At 40.7% G+C, this 17,615-nt stretch overlaps 1 protein-coding gene across 3 annotated transcripts; it reads right to left on the reverse strand.

Moving 5' to 3' along the window:
* Nucleotides 1-828: 828 nt before the first annotated feature.
* Nucleotides 829-17,071, reverse strand: lnx2b (ligand of numb-protein X 2b). 3 transcript variants are annotated; one of them, XM_029442393.1, is made up of 10 exons: nucleotides 16,927-17,071; nucleotides 10,702-11,293; nucleotides 8,921-9,114; nucleotides 7,333-7,526; nucleotides 5,591-6,016; nucleotides 4,678-4,824; nucleotides 3,624-3,798; nucleotides 2,256-2,499; nucleotides 2,006-2,164; nucleotides 829-1,810 (listed from the first exon to the last, which is right to left on the reverse strand). In XM_029442393.1, the coding sequence occupies exons 2-10, from the start codon at nucleotides 11,106-11,108 to the stop codon at nucleotides 1,675-1,677; spliced, it is 2,082 nt and encodes a 693-aa protein (XP_029298253.1). In that variant the 5' UTR covers nucleotides 11,109-11,293; nucleotides 16,927-17,071; the 3' UTR covers nucleotides 829-1,674. The 3 variants fall into 3 exon arrangements, with proteins under 3 accessions (XP_029298253.1, XP_029298252.1, XP_029298254.1); XM_029442392.1 differs by having other exon boundaries at nucleotides 16,763-17,071; XM_029442394.1 differs by lacking the exon at nucleotides 16,927-17,071 and adding an exon at nucleotides 16,344-16,444.
* Between the last annotated feature and the right edge of the window lie 544 nt (nucleotides 17,072-17,615).

The raw sequence follows: 17,615 nt of genomic DNA on the forward strand, positions 1-17,615 counted from the left end.
CTTTAGGTGACGTCCCCCTTTGTGCAGTTAGAAGCCAAGAGAAACAGATAAACAATATGATTCGTTATGGTTTTATTGAACATAATGAAACAGTGGACGGGCTAATATACACATTATCTACTAATATAGCCACTCTGACATGAAAACACATTCTGAAACGATATTCTGAATTATTCAATAAGTCGCGTCTCAATTAAGACACAACAAAGGCCACTGGGAATGTGTTGACAAGAAGAACGAGGCAACACAAATGTATCTCAACAAGGCCGTTCCCCTTTGAAAGTCCTATTAACAGTTCATAATGAGAGGCAATAATGAAGGGGGGAAAACACATTTTGGTACAGTGAAAATTTAAGGCAAGTATACATTCTGACTCGTCCTTCAACGGCTACAAGGCACCCGCTTATCAAAGTCATTCAGTATTATATCATTTCAAAATAAATACAGAGAACTGCTCAATAGACACGTCTGCTGAATGTCTTATTTATAGATTAGCAACACCTTTGATTAAGATCAAACATTCATCACAGAATTATTTGCTTCCATAGATCAGCTCACAGCTTTAAAACAATATAAAAGTTTGTTTACTGTTGCAGAATTTGTTAATATCAACAGCAAACAGGAAATAAACTTGGACCTAAGCCGTTTCCTCCCAATGCAATTCTGATTGAATGGTCTATGCATATTTCCTGTTAAGTTTAGGAGTGCACTGTATATATCTATATACAGTAAGTAAGTAAGTATATATATATATATATATATATATATATATATATATATATATATATATATATATATATATATATATATATATATATATATATATACACACACACACACACTGTATATTCTGGCTCTTTAAGCCTCTTTAAAGTGTCAAATAAAAAAATGACTGAAGGTCTTTTCTTTGGCTTCTCAACAACCTCCCTGTTAAAACCAAGGTTTCTTTTTCTAGCTGCAGCTGTTTATTTCATCCACGACATCACTTTGACTGACTGAATTTACTTGAATTTCCATCAGTTTCATCATCCTGCTGCACGTTTTGGAAGTGCAATGTAGTAAAGTTGATAAAATCCCACCAGTGATACAAAAGCTACAGGACAGGATGATTGTTCTGTCTTTGGCATGAGTCTTTACAGTCAGCAGCCATCTTGTTATATGTAGTCAACTATTATTCTTCATCACGACGGTCTACATATATTGTAAGCACTACATTTCATCTTTGGATGAAGTCATGACTACCAAGTGATAACATTATTTAACAGGAAAGCAAAACATAAATATAAATAAAAGTATTCAGTAAAGGATCACAAACATCCTTCCAGTTTGTCCTTAGGATGTAATTCACTGATTGTCATCATTTTTGCACCCTAAACCCATTTTGGCCAATCATCTGCTCTTTGAGTGAGAGGACACTGAAACAAACAGGCGCCTGCTCAATGCGTGCTCGGGAAAGTCCTTACCATTGTAGACAGCTGGTTCTTAAGCACACATGTTAAGTGTTACGTAAGGGATCAAAACACTGAACAACAATGTAACCTAACTACGAGTTACATGTGGAAGGGACAGTGAGTCAAAAATGCAGCAGAACAGGGCGAGGATCTGCGTGTGTGCTTTAAAACAATTAAAGATGATGACAGAAAGAAAAGAGCGTGAATGTGCAGGTGTGTTTCGCTACACGAGACTCCCAGGCCAGGACACCACAGTCAGAGTGACTTTATTCTTCTGCAGCTTGAGCATGGGGATGAGAGAAGAGTTGTTCATTCCCACCGTCGTGGCTCCGTTCACCGCCACAATCTCATCACCGCACCTGGAGGGCACCACAGATCATCAATGTTAGTCCATTTTGCTAATTTTGAGCAAACATGTCAAATACACATGTAAAAAATAATCAAAGCAATAATAATAATAATAATAATAATAATAATAATAATAATAGGTCATTACTATGAAAGTATGCAGGAACTGATTACGTTATGTGAGAGTTAAATGGGGCTTAACTCACTTGAGGCGTCCATCAAAGTGAGCGGGTGTACCAGGCACAATGGTTTTGATGAAGAAAGGCTGCTGGCCGTGACTCTCCTCGTAGCCGCCGACGATACTGAAGCCCCAGCTCTCGTTGTTGGTCTTCTGCAGGACGATGTCCCGGCACCAGTGCATGGGACTGAAACGACAAGGGCTGAGTCAGAGGGAACTCTTTCACGTACAAATGAACGGGATACACTCGAAGTGGACGAACAGAATTCAGGCACTACCTTGGTAATCCCAGCCAGCGAGTCCACAGCGGCGTCCAGTTGAGGGCGTCGTCTCGCGGGTCGTCCACCGTGTCCAGTTCGTCCTTGTTGGCAGCCTCTGTGTCCTCGACTGAGTCCTCGGAGAGGGTCTGGATGACACGGAGCGCCACCTGGGACTGAGCAGTCTGAGTCTTTAGCACAGAAACGGCCTCATTGTAGGTCAGCTGTGTCAGATCGACACCGTTGATGCTCAGCAGAACGTCGCCTGAAGAGACACAGATGATGAGACATTTTAGTTAAGAGGATGTCTTCAACATGAGGACTAGTTTCTTTTTATTTTCATTATTATTAGGAGTGGTCTCAATTTGCTGTCAATTCACCCACATGGATAAGACGGGATAAAAATAAAGACGATGGCTAAAAATAAGATGTCTAAAATAGAAAACTCCGATTTGAGAAGTTATTTAGGGAGGAGAAAAAAACGCTGTTTGTCTGGACGGAGGGCTGAAACAGAGAGAAAGAATGCGTTTAAATTTAAACGGCCTAATTTGGAAGCACTCTAAGCGGGCTCCTCTCCCACCTCCCTCTCTTTTTTTTAGCACACATCCTCTCTGTTTAAGTGTCCACATTGTATCCCTGAATGGAAGCAAGTAAAAAGAGAATTGCTCTTTTCCTATTCAGCCAATTGTCACATTGTAATGGATTTGCAAACAGAACTGGAAATGGTTTCCCATAAACAGTTTCTTTCTGATGCTGAGTTTAGTGTATTTATTTAAATATCCCCACACAATGAAGTTTCTGTTTTAAAGTTTGAATTGACTGAACTGCCCCACTCAATAACATCTTCCCGGGCATTTACATTTAGCCACGAGTAGAGCTGCAACGATTAGTCGATTCATTGATTAGCTGATCTACAGCAACTCATTTGATAACAAATTGTCTCAGTCAGTTTTTAAAAACCAAAAATGACACAAATCTGCCAGTTCAAATGTGAGTAAACTAAATATCTTTGGATGTTTGACACTTGGACTGTAAATTACTGGTTAACCCTTTGCACAATCTGTATTTGTTCATACATTTATCTTTAACATTTGTATGTTATACTATCCTATCCTATAGTAATCATTATTCTTGTAAAGCTTTCATTCATAATTTCCTTTCAATCACATTACATTATTTTATCTATCAAAACATACAAAATATAAATAAACAAAATATAGCAGACATGTCTCTGAATTTTATAGAGAAATGCCTAAATCGAAAATATCATCAGCAGATTAATCGCTAATTAATAATAGTTAGTTGCAGCCCTCACTTAATAATAACATTGCAAAGTAAAAAATCCTTATTAAACGTCAAAATCACACATCACCAGATGCTGCTTTGTACCTCTTTGGATGGTGCCATCTCGGTGAAGACAGCCGACTGGCTGCACACTAGTGATGTAAACAGGTAGCCGGCTCCGACAGTCTCGTCCCCCGGCGATGGTGATGCCCAGGGAAAGCCGAGGCTCCTTCTTCATGCTCACAGTCTTCTCCTGGCTGGAAAACCCACCTGGAGGATCCTATAAGAACAATAGAACAATTGAATACTAAGCAATAACAAACATTATGGATCAACATATGGACACACACACACACACACACACACACACACACACACACACACACACACACACACACACACACACACACACACACACACACACACACACACACACACACACACACACACACACACACACACACACACACCCAGGATCCTTTGACTTCATTGATTCCTCTCACAAAATCACTCGTAGAAACAAATGTGCAACATTTGAGAAGGAGCTGAGAGGTAAGGGTGGAGGTAAGGGTGGAGGGAACGTGTGTGGATCAACACTAAGCTCTCGTAGTGGAAAAGATGTGTGGGAAATGACAGCTACCACCAGCCTCCTCGTTTCTCTCTGGAGTCTGTAAAGTAAACCATCAGAAGGGAAGCTGGGGGGAGGAGGGGGCTCTTCCTCCCCCCAGCAGGGAACTCATCCCCCCCAGCAAGACGAAAAGGCTCGACTCTGCAGGCGAAAGCTAACTGTTACCAGCTTTGATCCTCTGCCACCCAAAGAAACTACCAAAAAAACAACAAGACAGTGGGCCCCGTAGCGGCAGAGTGAGCAGCACCCCAGGCCTTTTGATCAGGACAGAGGGAGGCCCCGGAGAAGGGCTTTCATCTCCGCTCACCGACGCAGGTGTCTGCCTTTAAAGCTTCCCAGCCCCTAGCTGGGAGGGGGGGGGGGGGGTTGCTTTTCTTCCTACTGACAGTCTATGGTACAAATGAGTTTGACTGACAAAGGAGTGATCATCACAATTACATTATCTAAACAGAAAAATGTAACGTTTGTAAGATGGTGCGAACATAAAAAATATTGTATTCAAAAAGTAGTAAAAAAAGAGTTCAGTGTTACCTTTATGTAGGTGGACCGGCGCCTGAAGTACTGCGGCTCAGGCGCCCTCCTGGCTGCTCGGCTGTGCTGTCCCTCTCGGCTGCTTCCTCCTTCCTCCTGGGCCTCCGCTGGTCTCATCACCACAAAGTTCACGCGCACCTCGCTCGCCTGGATGCACACACACAAAATAGCAATTAATACCACAGCAAATACATATACAACACACTCTTATGACAAATGTGAGCACCTATTCCGCCCATCTATCCCTTTTCCTCTTGCACGATATCTGGACAAGAACCATCCAGAACGCCATGACACTTTGTGTGAATATTCACATCAGAAGACTGCCACTATCAGGCCAAAAGATCTTGTAATTTGCATTTGTTGGGCAAATTCATATCTTGAGAGACATCCTGTTCAGTGTGTATTAAAGCCAAGGCATTTCCTATTGCCCCAGGCTCAGCACAATCATACACGAGTAGAAGCAGTAGCCCAAGTACTTGTAGGATTCTATGGTCAGCATCTTGTTAATCACTTTTACATGTGTGGTGTAATGAACCTCTAAGCTAGCGAGGCTTGAGGCTTGTAAACAGTGTTTTATTAATGTTACATCATTGCAAAAGTAATTAAAAGCAGTGACTCTTCTGAAAGTCTTGCATTTTTTATGATCTTACTACATAAATCACTTTATCCTTTTCAGAATGTCCATGTTTGCATATAGTTTGCTTTCTTTGTTTCTTAAAACCAGCACACAACTGCATTATCACAATAACTAAATGTTTAAAATACCAAAAATAAACTCCTGGAAGTCTTGATTACAGTCTTTATACCTATGGCATGCTTTAGTAAATGGTCTGCGATAATGTAGAATGTCATTTGTAGTTAATGGGCTAAAATGTACAAAATCAAATCTTTCGTGGCTTTAAGAACATACCTGTATGATCTGGGCAGCGCTCTCAGGTGTCCCGTGCCTCAGGTCATGTCCGTTGATGGCCAACACTTTGTCATTGTTCCTCAGTTTTCCATCTTTGGCTGCCAAACCACCAGACAGCAGGTCCAGGATGAAAACCCCGCTCTCATCCGACTTGCGGATGAGTTTAATGCCGAGCGGTTCGGTGCGCTGACTCTTCACGAGCGGCACCTGCAGGACCTCCTTGTGATTGGAGACAGCGTTGCCATGGGGACTGTGAGAGGGCTGGGAGGCAGTGGAAGTGGGGCAGGAGGAAGGGTGATAATCAGACCGCGGATCCCTTGATTTGAAACCTTTCTCCTGCATAACAGTGAGCCTGAGGAGGGAAGGCAGCCGCAGCACTGCGATGGCCCGGGCGTGGGGGACTGAAGCCAGGCTGACATCATTCACCTGCAGACACGACGCCACAGCGAGAAGAAACAAGTCAGTCATACAAACATTAGAGTGCACACTGTACGTGATGCTGCCTCTATAGAAAGTTATTTTTGTTGAGCAGAGATGAGATAATTATGGTACTTTTCCCTGCATATATAAAAAGGATACATTAAAAAGATAGCAACATTGTGTTCAGTCGGTTCTTTCCTACACAATAATCTAAGCTAGACTGATGATGGAAATTCACCACGATCAACAACCTTTTTATCTCAGCCCTAGTTCCATCTGACATGTCTGACTTTTATATCTTCTTATATCTGTATTTCCTGCCTCAGAACCAGAACAATTACTAATAACAAGTTACCATCCGCTTGCTTCCTCTGTCTTGTCTCAACAGCCTTCATAGAAATCAATGCATCGATTCAAGAGGGAGAGAAAGTCATCGTATCTCTTTACATCCACCAGTTTTCCACAAAGCCAAAAAGAAACTGCAGCTAATGTTTCAAAATGCTGAAGGCAGTCTGCTGAATGACAGCTTTGTGTTTTCATTTCCAGGTTTGGGATTAGTTGGCTTTGGATGGAAAGCAACATTTTGGAGGACACACTGAAGCAGCGGTGCCAGAGCTGAAACAGTCCATAAGCTTGGTTTACAGCGGTACCGCGTTCCAGGGTAATCGGAGGGAAGAAATACGAGGATGAGGACATTGTTGGAAGAGAGGAAACCAGACCTTAATAAAATCATCCATTATATTCTGCACTTACATTCCCCTCTATGGAAACCAAAATAAAACACTAAACCATACTGAAAAGCAGTTAATAAATGTATATATACACACATTATACTATATATGTTTTCTGATGTTTTATAGAACAAACTAATCCATTAATCAAAAACATATCTGAAATGAAAATAATCGAAGAGGCACAACAACTAAAAACTCATCTCTTTGTTTCATAAGAACAACTCTGGTTTGAAAACAACAGATTAAGTCCCCTTAATGTTTGAACACTGACCCTCTCACACACAGAGGTGGTAAGTCAATCAGTGACAACAACAACCAGGTAAAGCTGCTCACACCGACATGTTTGTCCCCGGGAATATTAACCACGCCTCGTTACCATGGAGCTAAAACTTGTTCACCTTGAATATCTACTATTCATATTCCCGGCAGCGAAGCACCTGAGTTTACAATACCATGGGAATGCAATGACAGGGTGTTCATGTTTAAGTGAACTGTGTCACGCTACGCCACCAGGTTACGTCTGAATCCCCACGCTGAAGAAGAGATTGATACTTTACTTTCGTCATTTAGTTTCTGAGTCTCGCTCACCTCTAAGATGTGGTCCCCTGGGGCCAGTCTGCCATCACGAGCTGCCAGAGAGTCCCGGATAATCTCCTGGATGACTATGTTCCCCAGCGGTGTGTCTTTGCCCCCCACGATGCGAAGGCCCAGCTCCTCCTCTGGCTCCTCTCTGAACAGCTCCACCACGTTGGCCTCGGCCACCAGACTGGACCGTTGGTGTTCTGGAGAGAAAACCAGGCGGAACAGATGTAGCTGTTTTATTCCTGTATATGAAGCAAATGCTCCCAGTACTCAACTCTCGTTTGCTACTTGCACTTTGTAAAATACCTGATAAACATACAGCGAGTGATAAGAAAGTTGAAATACCAATAAGCTAGCTACCATTCCTATCAGAAGTTATAACACTGTACTCCTCGAGTTGGTGAGATAATATCTGGGAGTGCTACAACATCACTAATGATCACTCAGGCAATCATAAAGGCGTTAAACACATTTCCATCTTAATTTAAATTGTCAACATCCATCACATCACTTCCTGATTCAACTTTGTTCTAACATACGGACCATTGTACAATCTCACAGCTTTCTCCGGCAATATTCCAGACATTTCAGCTGCCCGAACTTCAGCCTTCACCAAACAAATAAAATGGTCATTGTCATGGTCAATCAGTCATTTAGATATTTTTTCTAAATTGTTCAGCGCTCATTCATAGAAATAGATTATAATCTTTACCAAAATACTGGAGTAGACCTTTACCAGTAAAGACATGCATAAAGTTACACAACGCAGTGTCAACCAATAACAAGTTTTTGAACTTTAGGTGGTTTACAGTAACATTAGACAGGATACAGAGTGAAGCAGCGAAGATCTCAGCTTGTAATCAGCCAAATAATAATAATTCTAACGCACTGAAGAGCAGAGTATCTCAACCTTGAATTGATCTGTGCAAACACGCAAGTTTTTACACGCTACATCTATCTCCTCACTCGTTTTAGTCCCACAAGCGTTACAAATATATGAATTCAGGAAGTGTAAGCTGATTGTATTTCCCCTTAAGAGCATACAACAGTCATTTGATTAAAATAGAGATTATAATGATCACCATGCAAACTTCTCTGCGGACTACCAGTTGACTTGCAACTATGTTTTAGTGGAATTTGGTCCCTGGTACCGGCTTGCAGGTTGCTTTGAGGGTTTTTCCAGGTAATGAGACTGTCTGGTTACCACATCTGTGAGCTGATGATTCACCTGTGAACTCAGAATCCAAACCTCAAGGCTAAAAACCCTCAACAGTTGCCGTCTGTGTGTTTAGACAACCACCCACCCTAAAGGAGGTGAGCACAAGGATTTAGGTGTTTTGCAATCACCCCAGGCAAGGAAATTACTTCTGTCCAACCGAGAAGCTTCTATAAAACGTTATTCATCGTCCAAGAGTATGACCAATTTCCTATCGCAAATACTTTCCATAGAAGGTGATTTTAAGTGTACGTGGGTAAAAAGAAAACAGAAAAGTCCCTGTAATTGTGCTGTTGCTTGTACAAAAGAAGAAACAGACTCAAGGGACTGAATCGCTGATAGAATGGTGCTTGTTAGTAGGATAAAGTGACTCCATACCTTCCTCACTTTCTTCATAGGCAGGATTAATCAGCCCAGGCTCAGACTGATCTCTGGTGGGATTTTGGGACAGTGTAGTTGAGTGTTTAGCGTCACCAGACGACTCCCCGTCACCCTTACGTCCCTTTAGCTCATTCCACGAGGGCCTCTTCCGCTTCTCTGCTTCCTCCCTCAGTCTTCTAAAAACAGGACATCTGAGGAAAGACAGGAACAAGGAGGCAACTAGTAAAGAGAATGATATGACTGATGATTGACAAAGGATTTTAGAAACAACACAATCTGTATGATGAAATGGATGGGGATGTTCTTAAATGTTTGAGGTTTAACAAGGAGTGCCAGAGCTGGTGGAACACAGACATGGAAAGAAAGAAAATGGATGTTAAAAGTATTATGAGAGGGAAAAGAGGAGACAAGAAGAGTATTTATGCACAGGATTCAAAAGAGAAGCACTATGCAGATGAGCAGACGATTTTACTGCATTGCAGAGTGTCTGGGAGAGACAGGTTGAGTCTGATTAAGTCAGTCAGAGTGCTGGGACTGCTGCTTGTTCCTCAAGCCTGAACTTTGTCTCCTCATTGTTTACACAGAGAGGCTGCAGCAGGACTATCAGCCACCCCACAACTGACTACGTCATGGCTGGCCACCAGGATGATAAGCACCACACGAGCCATGTGAAAAACAAGTCGACTGACCCGCATCTCGCCTTGAGCTCAACAATTAGAAGTGTTTGTGTTCATAGAGGGACTGAGCTACCAGGAGCTTTCAAAACGGGGGAAACACAACCTTGGAAAAGGGCATGAAGAGGAGAAACAAACTATTTTAAAAGACAGTTATTTTACATTCCTGAAAAGTAGGACAAATTCTTTTGTAATTACTTTAACTTCAGATCTTATGTTTATCTTCAAGTGGTGATGCGTGCATGTACTATATGTATTTGGGGGTACCACACGTTTAATACACCTTACAATAATATGCATCCACTTTAAGTTTAATAGTTTGACATTCTGGGAGAGTACGAGGAGAATTTTGATACCTCTCATGTCTGTACGATATACATGAAACTACAAGCAAGAAGAAATTTGTCATTTTAACACTTTTATATGTTAACAAACAAGATATAATGTGTGAATTAGTGAACTTTAGAGGAAAGCCAAACAAGGGTAGATGTTTCCCTAAACTTTCAGTCTTTATGCTTTGTTATGCTGAGCGGCTGTCGCTGCACATTAAACTCAGAAATATCAACAGTGATAACAATCTTCTCAACTAACTTTCAAAAAGGAAAGCGTATTTCCAAAAATGTCAAACTATTCCCTTAGAGACGTCATGACCGGTCAGTGGGGTTTTCTTTCAGGGGATAGTAGAAAGTTCAACAACACTTTGTAATTTAACTCTGGAAGGAATGATGTCATTGTCAAGTATTCTTTATACAACATTGACTTGCTATGAATTATTACCCTGTGCTCCCTGCTTTGTTTACATGCCCACGACATGTACTAAAACAATAATATATATATATATATATATATATATATATATATATATATATATATATATATATATATATATATATATATATATATATATATAATACAATATGTATGTATTTGCAAAAACCATTGTACAGGAATACATTACGTAGTATGGCTGCTCATGATATTGTGAACACCCCCTTGTATTTCATTCCTGTCTAACACACTGTGTCCAATCATTTTAGCCAGAACATCCACTTACATTTACAACATCCACTGAAACTGCTGTCAGCATCCCAGCCAGAGTCTTACCTGTTGTGCAGGTGAGGCTGCAGTTCACAGCGCTGCATCTGCTGCTGACACTCTGTAGAGTGGGGGCACATCACGGTCAGCTTGTCCAGCAGGTTTCTGACCAGCAGACTGGAGGGACGGCATTGATGTAACTGCAGTCGCTGGCGGTCCACGGGGCAGAAGTCCTGCTCTTTTAAGAAGTTGCTCAGACAATGAAAGCAATATGTGTGTCCACAAGGGGTGTCCATAGGTCTGAGGAGGGGCTGCAGGCAGATGTGGCAAACCAGTTCATCGTCCACCTCATCCTGGTACTCATACAGGTGGCAGTCCAAGCCTTCGTGCTGCTGGCCACACTCCTTGCACACGCGCGCCCACGACAGACCGGCAGTGCTACTGCTGCCGGCAACTTTTACTTCTGTTGTAGCCATTGGCTGAATAAGTTCAGTCCAAACTTTCTCTGGAAATGATCTGTGTCCTCTTATCTCCTTAAAAACTGTCTGCGTCTGGTCATAAGTCTATGTCTGCATATTCAAAGCAAAAATCCATTCAAACTCTGAAGGGAAACTATGATCCAGAGTCGACAATGTTATCTCCGTGTCTTCATATTGATTTTCTGTCGAGAGAGAGAAACATAGTCAGGTCTACTGCAGAAGTTGGACTATTTCTACTTAAACTGGCCAGCTCCACAGGAAATGACAAATCCACAGAGCAGCAGCAATATGGCAGCAAGCCGCAGCTGCTTCCTCTCAGCTTGTTTCCTGAGGGACAAAAGGAATTCTCATCTCAGCTAAAAGCCACCGTGCTCCACACTGAAAGGGCTAAACTCTGTGAAATGAGGCAAGAAAAAAACGGTCAAAAGTCAAACCCCTACTAATGGGAAGGAACAAAGGCATGGCACTACACGAGAGTAAGAATTCTGAATGAACTGGGCAGAAATGCAACCCCTATCACTAATGACCCCTCGCACCCAATCGCCAGTGGTCTCCATCCCTTTGTGCAGCGCCTAATCTCTCTTAATTCTCTCATAAGGAGAGGGCTGATTAGGATCGCATTCTTTGGAGAAACCTTTTTGGACTCACGGTCCAAGTATGAACAAATATATTAAATAAACAGACATATCATAAATAACACCAAACACATTGAGTTACATCTCATAAAATCAAGCTTGTAAGATAAATTGCATCCATTAAAGCATCCTGTGTTTGGATTTTGAACAAAATGACTTGTAAAAAAGGGAACGTTTATCATCAGCTTATTATGGTTAGGAACCAAAAGTGCCTGGAAGTTTCAATAAATGGCTTCTGTAAGACAAAAGTAAGGAGTTTTGTGTTGAACACTTTCACGTGGATCAAAGGACTTTGTGCTGCCTGAGAGCCTAAAGTGACACAGAAATGAACAAAACACCATCAAATATCACCTTAAGATGCTTGACTTTGTCATAAGAAAACTAAAGTAGTGCAGAAAATTGCCCTCTTACACAACCACATATGAAAAAAATTGAAAATAAGCCACCACAATGAACTCACTACCTTCAGTTTCCTCCTCTATGGTCCAAGATTTCAGGCACAAAAAGGCTGCTTTATCTTCAATGTTATTGCCTTGGAGCGACTCACCCGAGCTGATATCTTTGTTGTCAAGCGCCCAGTAGCCACTGCACGCAAACACAAGACTCTAACCTCGCAGCTGCCTGAAGCCTGAATGAAACCAGAGCCCTGCCTCTCCAGCAGCACACCGTCAGAATAATGGTTGTGTGTGTGTGTGTGTGTGTGTGTGTGTGGACACATATTTGTGTGCATGAGCGTGGATGTGTATGAGCTCTGAATGCAGCGGTGTGAGGAATGCAGTGGGGAATTGGTGTAACTAGGCAGAATGAGAGGAAAATGTTCCTTCTGCCTCTGTGCATGCGTGTGTGTGTGTGTGTGTGTGTGTGTGTGTGTGTGTGTGTGGCTCAGACTGCTGATGATGCACTACTACAGGTAAAGTACTCTCAATAGCTGAATGACTGATTGCAAACACACAAGACCCATTACAAATATGTGTGCGCACACTTTTCCACATACATGCACACTGGCTGAGGTCACACCGGCCTTCTTTCTCCCTTTGTCTGTACTTTGTACGAGTGATACCTCGTCCTGTAATGGATAGGGAACATGGATCCTGTAGCACAGAGAAGGAAGTCCAGTAGAAGCCAGGCTGTGCTCTATTAATTTGGAAATCTCAAGACGTGGTGCCAGATAGAGCTGCACGACATGAGAAAAATATGCGATAACGTTGTTGAATATCGCGAAAAATATTAATTGCGATAAATAAAGATATTAAAGTGTAATCAGAACTGCCTTTCTGCTGCTTTTAGTAGACGGCTCAAATACAACAAATTGCTTGTTAAATTTAAAAGCGTTATAAGATTGTTTTTATTAAACAAATTGAACTGAACACAAATGGCATCAATAAAACAACTACTCTACAACTACTATACTCTTTCAACTAAACAAAGAAATCCCTGAGTGCAATATTGCAGTGTTTTACGATGTGTTTGACTTCGCAATGACGATAAAGAAACAATATATTCTGCAGCCCTAGTGCAAGAACAAGAGATAAACAATACCCTACACTTACACTAAATACACCATACTGCGCTACTGCAAAGAGTAAAGCAGGTTTTCTTATCATAAGAAATTCCCAGTTTCATATGGCTTCTTATCTCAGGTGTATTATTATTTGCTTTGTGATTAAATGTTGTGCACTAGCTGGGAGTCACAGCTGACCACAGAGAGCATCCAATGGGTTTCTCTGAGGATGAAGCATGTCTTCATTAGAGCAGGGGTCATCTCACAGGAAGACATACAGCGACCCTGGAGATTACTGGTACCCTCCTGCTTATTGTGTCTGAAGGTGGCTGTCTCTGGAGCGATCTATCACTGTCCACTTATACCACACTGACACAGCAGTAAATATCTCCATGTTCCTCAAGGATACAGCATGACATCAATAAAAGGTGCTCATCTTTCTTGGGATCCTCCATGTGAAATGGAGACTCTGTAGTACAGAAATCATTCTATTAATAGCTTATTTGATGGAAGCTTTGCTGCTATTCTTTGTTTTATATCTTTATAAAGTGAATATTTTTTAGGGTCAGACACCTTAGACTCTGGCCTAGTTCAAAAAAAATCACAATTTACCCAAATGATTAATAGAGGAAATAATTGGCAGATCACTTGATAATGAAAGTAACGGTTAGTTTCAGCTCTAAACTGAATATATTTGGGTTTTTGGACTGTTGGTCAGAGAAAACAGAAAATCTGATTAGTGAAGATGTCACCTTGGGACATTTTTTTTTTTCTGACTAGACTAAACAATTAACTAGTTAATCAAACAAAATAACAGAGTAAGCAAAAATGAAAATAATCATTACTTGCAGCCCGAGAACATTTTAAAATGGAATTCAGTCGTCTACTGTGTCCAAGGAAAATCCTTTAGTCTCGAGTTTCTTTGAGAAAGTTTGTATCCACATCTCCATTAATCAACCTCAACATCACAAGTACATGTATTAATCCTAATCCTACACTAGAGCAAGGACATTATTTCACAGGAATCCCACACAACAGTTTAGACTTCAGTTAAAGCCAATGTTTGTGAAACTAATACAACAAGACAGCTTTACAATAGCCGGGGTGAAATATGTTTTTACAGGTTTAGAGCCAACCAAAGCACATCCAGCCTTAACGCCTTATCCAAATCAAATGTCTTTTAATCATGTGACAGTCTAAGCTTTCACGGAAAATGTCTTTTTTCCCCCAAGTGTCCTCCAGACTCCCAAAGGATTACCAGAGGTGGCGTTCTTTCAAAGCTCAGCCGAATCCTTTGCTTTGATGGTCGATATGAGTGAGTCACATGTGCTGCCACACCCTCAGTGAACGCAGGTGAAGCCATGCTAGACAAATAATTTCCCCATGAGTTCATGAGAAAGGAGGTGTGTCACGTCTACCTCCGCCTTACACCAATGTCTGGTAGTAACAATAAAAATAAACACAGCACATGAAATGGAAAATTAATCAAATTACTACCCAGAGGTAAAGGACTCTTAATCCGTGTCTGGGTATGACATAATCAAGCGAAAAAGCTTCAACACGTCTAAGATTACATTTTTATGGCTGCATCAATTACACATTACTTATCATTACAATGACATGGATAGCTCTGAGTAGTACTTAAAATAAAATGCCATGCATTTATGCATTTTAGAACTGTTTGAACATTATGTAACTGCTATAGCAACACCATGCAAAGCTTCCTGCTTTTAATACAATGACCAATATATTTGCACGGCATATCAGTTTGCAGGAAATAAAAATCGACAACACAAATCAGTGTGGTATTAAAACCTTCAAAGTGTTTTCCTCTCCAACTTCTTCCCAGTTTGTGCTTTCATACAACCAACCAGTTGGCTTCTCAGCCTCCCTGCACACTCACACGTGGTTTGGTACCAGTGTCTCGCTGAGATGTCACACATGGAGCTGAAGCTTATGTTCACAGGGCTGCTGAGCCTCTCGCTGTACAACAGCCTGCCTGCACATACCAAACAAACAACACCCATGGCATTAACTTATCATGAGCCAAGGATGTTGCTTTTGTGTTCAGCTTGAAGGGCAGAAGGTAACAGATATTCATGAAGAAAACGCCTTCTGCACAGTTTCTAACAGTTAACGTCATTCACTGGATGCAAACAGAAAATGAGTGTCATTATTGATTTTTACTCAGAATAGATCTGGATTTTCTAAACTAGACAAAACATATTTAGTGACCTTCACATTGTATTCTCTTTTATCACAACAATTCATTGTTTGGGTACTTGCAACAATGAAATCTTAGTGGAACATTAGTACTGTTGACTGAAATATTACTCGAGGTGAAGTCGGATTAACCTTGTTGAAAGTACAAAAGCAGTCCTCTGAAGTAGCTGCACATAATCTCTAAATATGGACAATTTGTTCCTTTTGCTTTTTGACCAGTGGTGAAATAGTGTTATATATTCAATCATTGTACCATCAATGAAGTACTAATAGAAGTAAGCAGCATTGTAACGTTATAGAAAAAATCTTACATATACTTTTCTCTCTATAATCTATCTGATCTATAAAGATGCATCTTATTTTGTTATATATTATACTATATTTATCATTACTAGTATATGTTATATTGCAGCACTATACTATATTTTATGTTACAGACAAAAACAAAGTGATATTACTTAACCAACCATATTATATATTAGTCTGGTTTACAGTTTGACATACTAGACTTGCAGACTTTGCTGCTATTAATCACACCACTATGTCCCTCTTATTAATATTTAACTTTCTCTAATTATGTCCATCCTTGTGCTGCTGCAACAACCAAATTGCCACAATGGGGATCAATAAAGTCTTATCATATCATATTCTATAAACTTGCATGTAAAATATTTATCAGTGAACTACTGCATTCAGACTGTAGTAGAGTAAAAAGTACACTTAAATGGAAATACTCCATTTAAGTCCAAGTTTAAAAGTGTACCTGAGTAAATGTAGGTACATGATGTTGACTATAACTACATCAAAATCCTTTTACCATTTTATACATGGAAAAAGCTGCTCAATATCAATAACAAGGACAGTTGTACTCACTTTCCTCCCCTGCCTGGATGTGTGTGTTGTCACATGGACCATAAATAACTCACTGCCCCCCTCTTGTCAGCCCATGACTGCTGGTTTGGTCCTAATCACTACACCACGATGTGACAGATCCACATGACAGAAGAGGTAATAAAAGTGAACCTTCACAGGTATCAGTCCGATGGACCACATGCAGCAGTTAAACTGACATGGCTTCACCTTCAGCTCGGAACCTGCTGAGGCAGCGCTAACGGCTACACACCTTGAGCACGGAAACTCACTTTTCTGAGTGAATACCTGCTCTAATACATCTATATTTAACCATTAAAAACGAGCTTTTAACACGCTTAAAATGGTGAAACAGCTGAGTGGGATGTCCGTGTACATAAACGGACAGGTTTAGCTGAAGGGGAGACCGAAACTCGCCTTACCTGTGTGAAGGTTGTATTCCGGAAGCAGCTAACGTGTCGCTAGCTAAAACAAAGAGATCCCTGTGAACTCACTGAAAAATGAATTTAAAAAGACCTCAAAACAAAACAAAAACACACTAAACCGGCGTCTACCGCCGTCGAGGTTGTCTCTGGTTTTCTTTTACCGCATTGGTGTCGTTGAAATATCCCAGCCTGGTGTCCCCCAGGTGTAGTTCAACCCACAGGCGAAGACTGGGCGACTTTCCCAGTTTCGAGCAAACATACTTGAAAGCCAGAAGCCGCCCGGCAGCACAGGGAGAGGTGCATGCACGTGCACACACACAGTACTGCTCTGTTACCCCATGTGTTTAATAAATCAGTAATGTCTATAACAATAACTGCTCGCCAGTCTGCAATGAAATAACCTTTAAGTATTTATTCATATCTTTCATGCAGAGTTGCGTCTTCATCAAAAACAATAACAATTACCAAATTCTGTTGCATGTCAATATACAATGTGTTCAGCGGTATAGAAGAAGTATTCAGATATTGTACACATAGGATAATCTTCTTCATTTAGTCCTGCATTCAAAATGTAAAAGTTCAAACGTATTATAAGCTAAATGTACTAAAAGTATTAAAAATGTATTCATCACGCTTATTATTAAAAACATTGTATTAGCATATTCAGTAGTGGAAAGTAACTAAATACATTTACTCAAGTACTTTACTTAAGTATGCCATACTTGTACTCTGCATGACTTCTACTTCTTTTTACTTCTACTGCACTTCATTTCCAAGGAAAATATTGTACTTTTTACTCCATATATTTCACATAAAACACACAATATGCTTAAATGATATGATGCAGTAC

Source organism: Cottoperca gobio, chromosome 10 (assembly GCF_900634415.1).
Source record: "Cottoperca gobio chromosome 10, fCotGob3.1, whole genome shotgun sequence".
Classification (NCBI taxonomy): domain Eukaryota; kingdom Metazoa; phylum Chordata; class Actinopteri; order Perciformes; family Bovichtidae; genus Cottoperca; species Cottoperca gobio.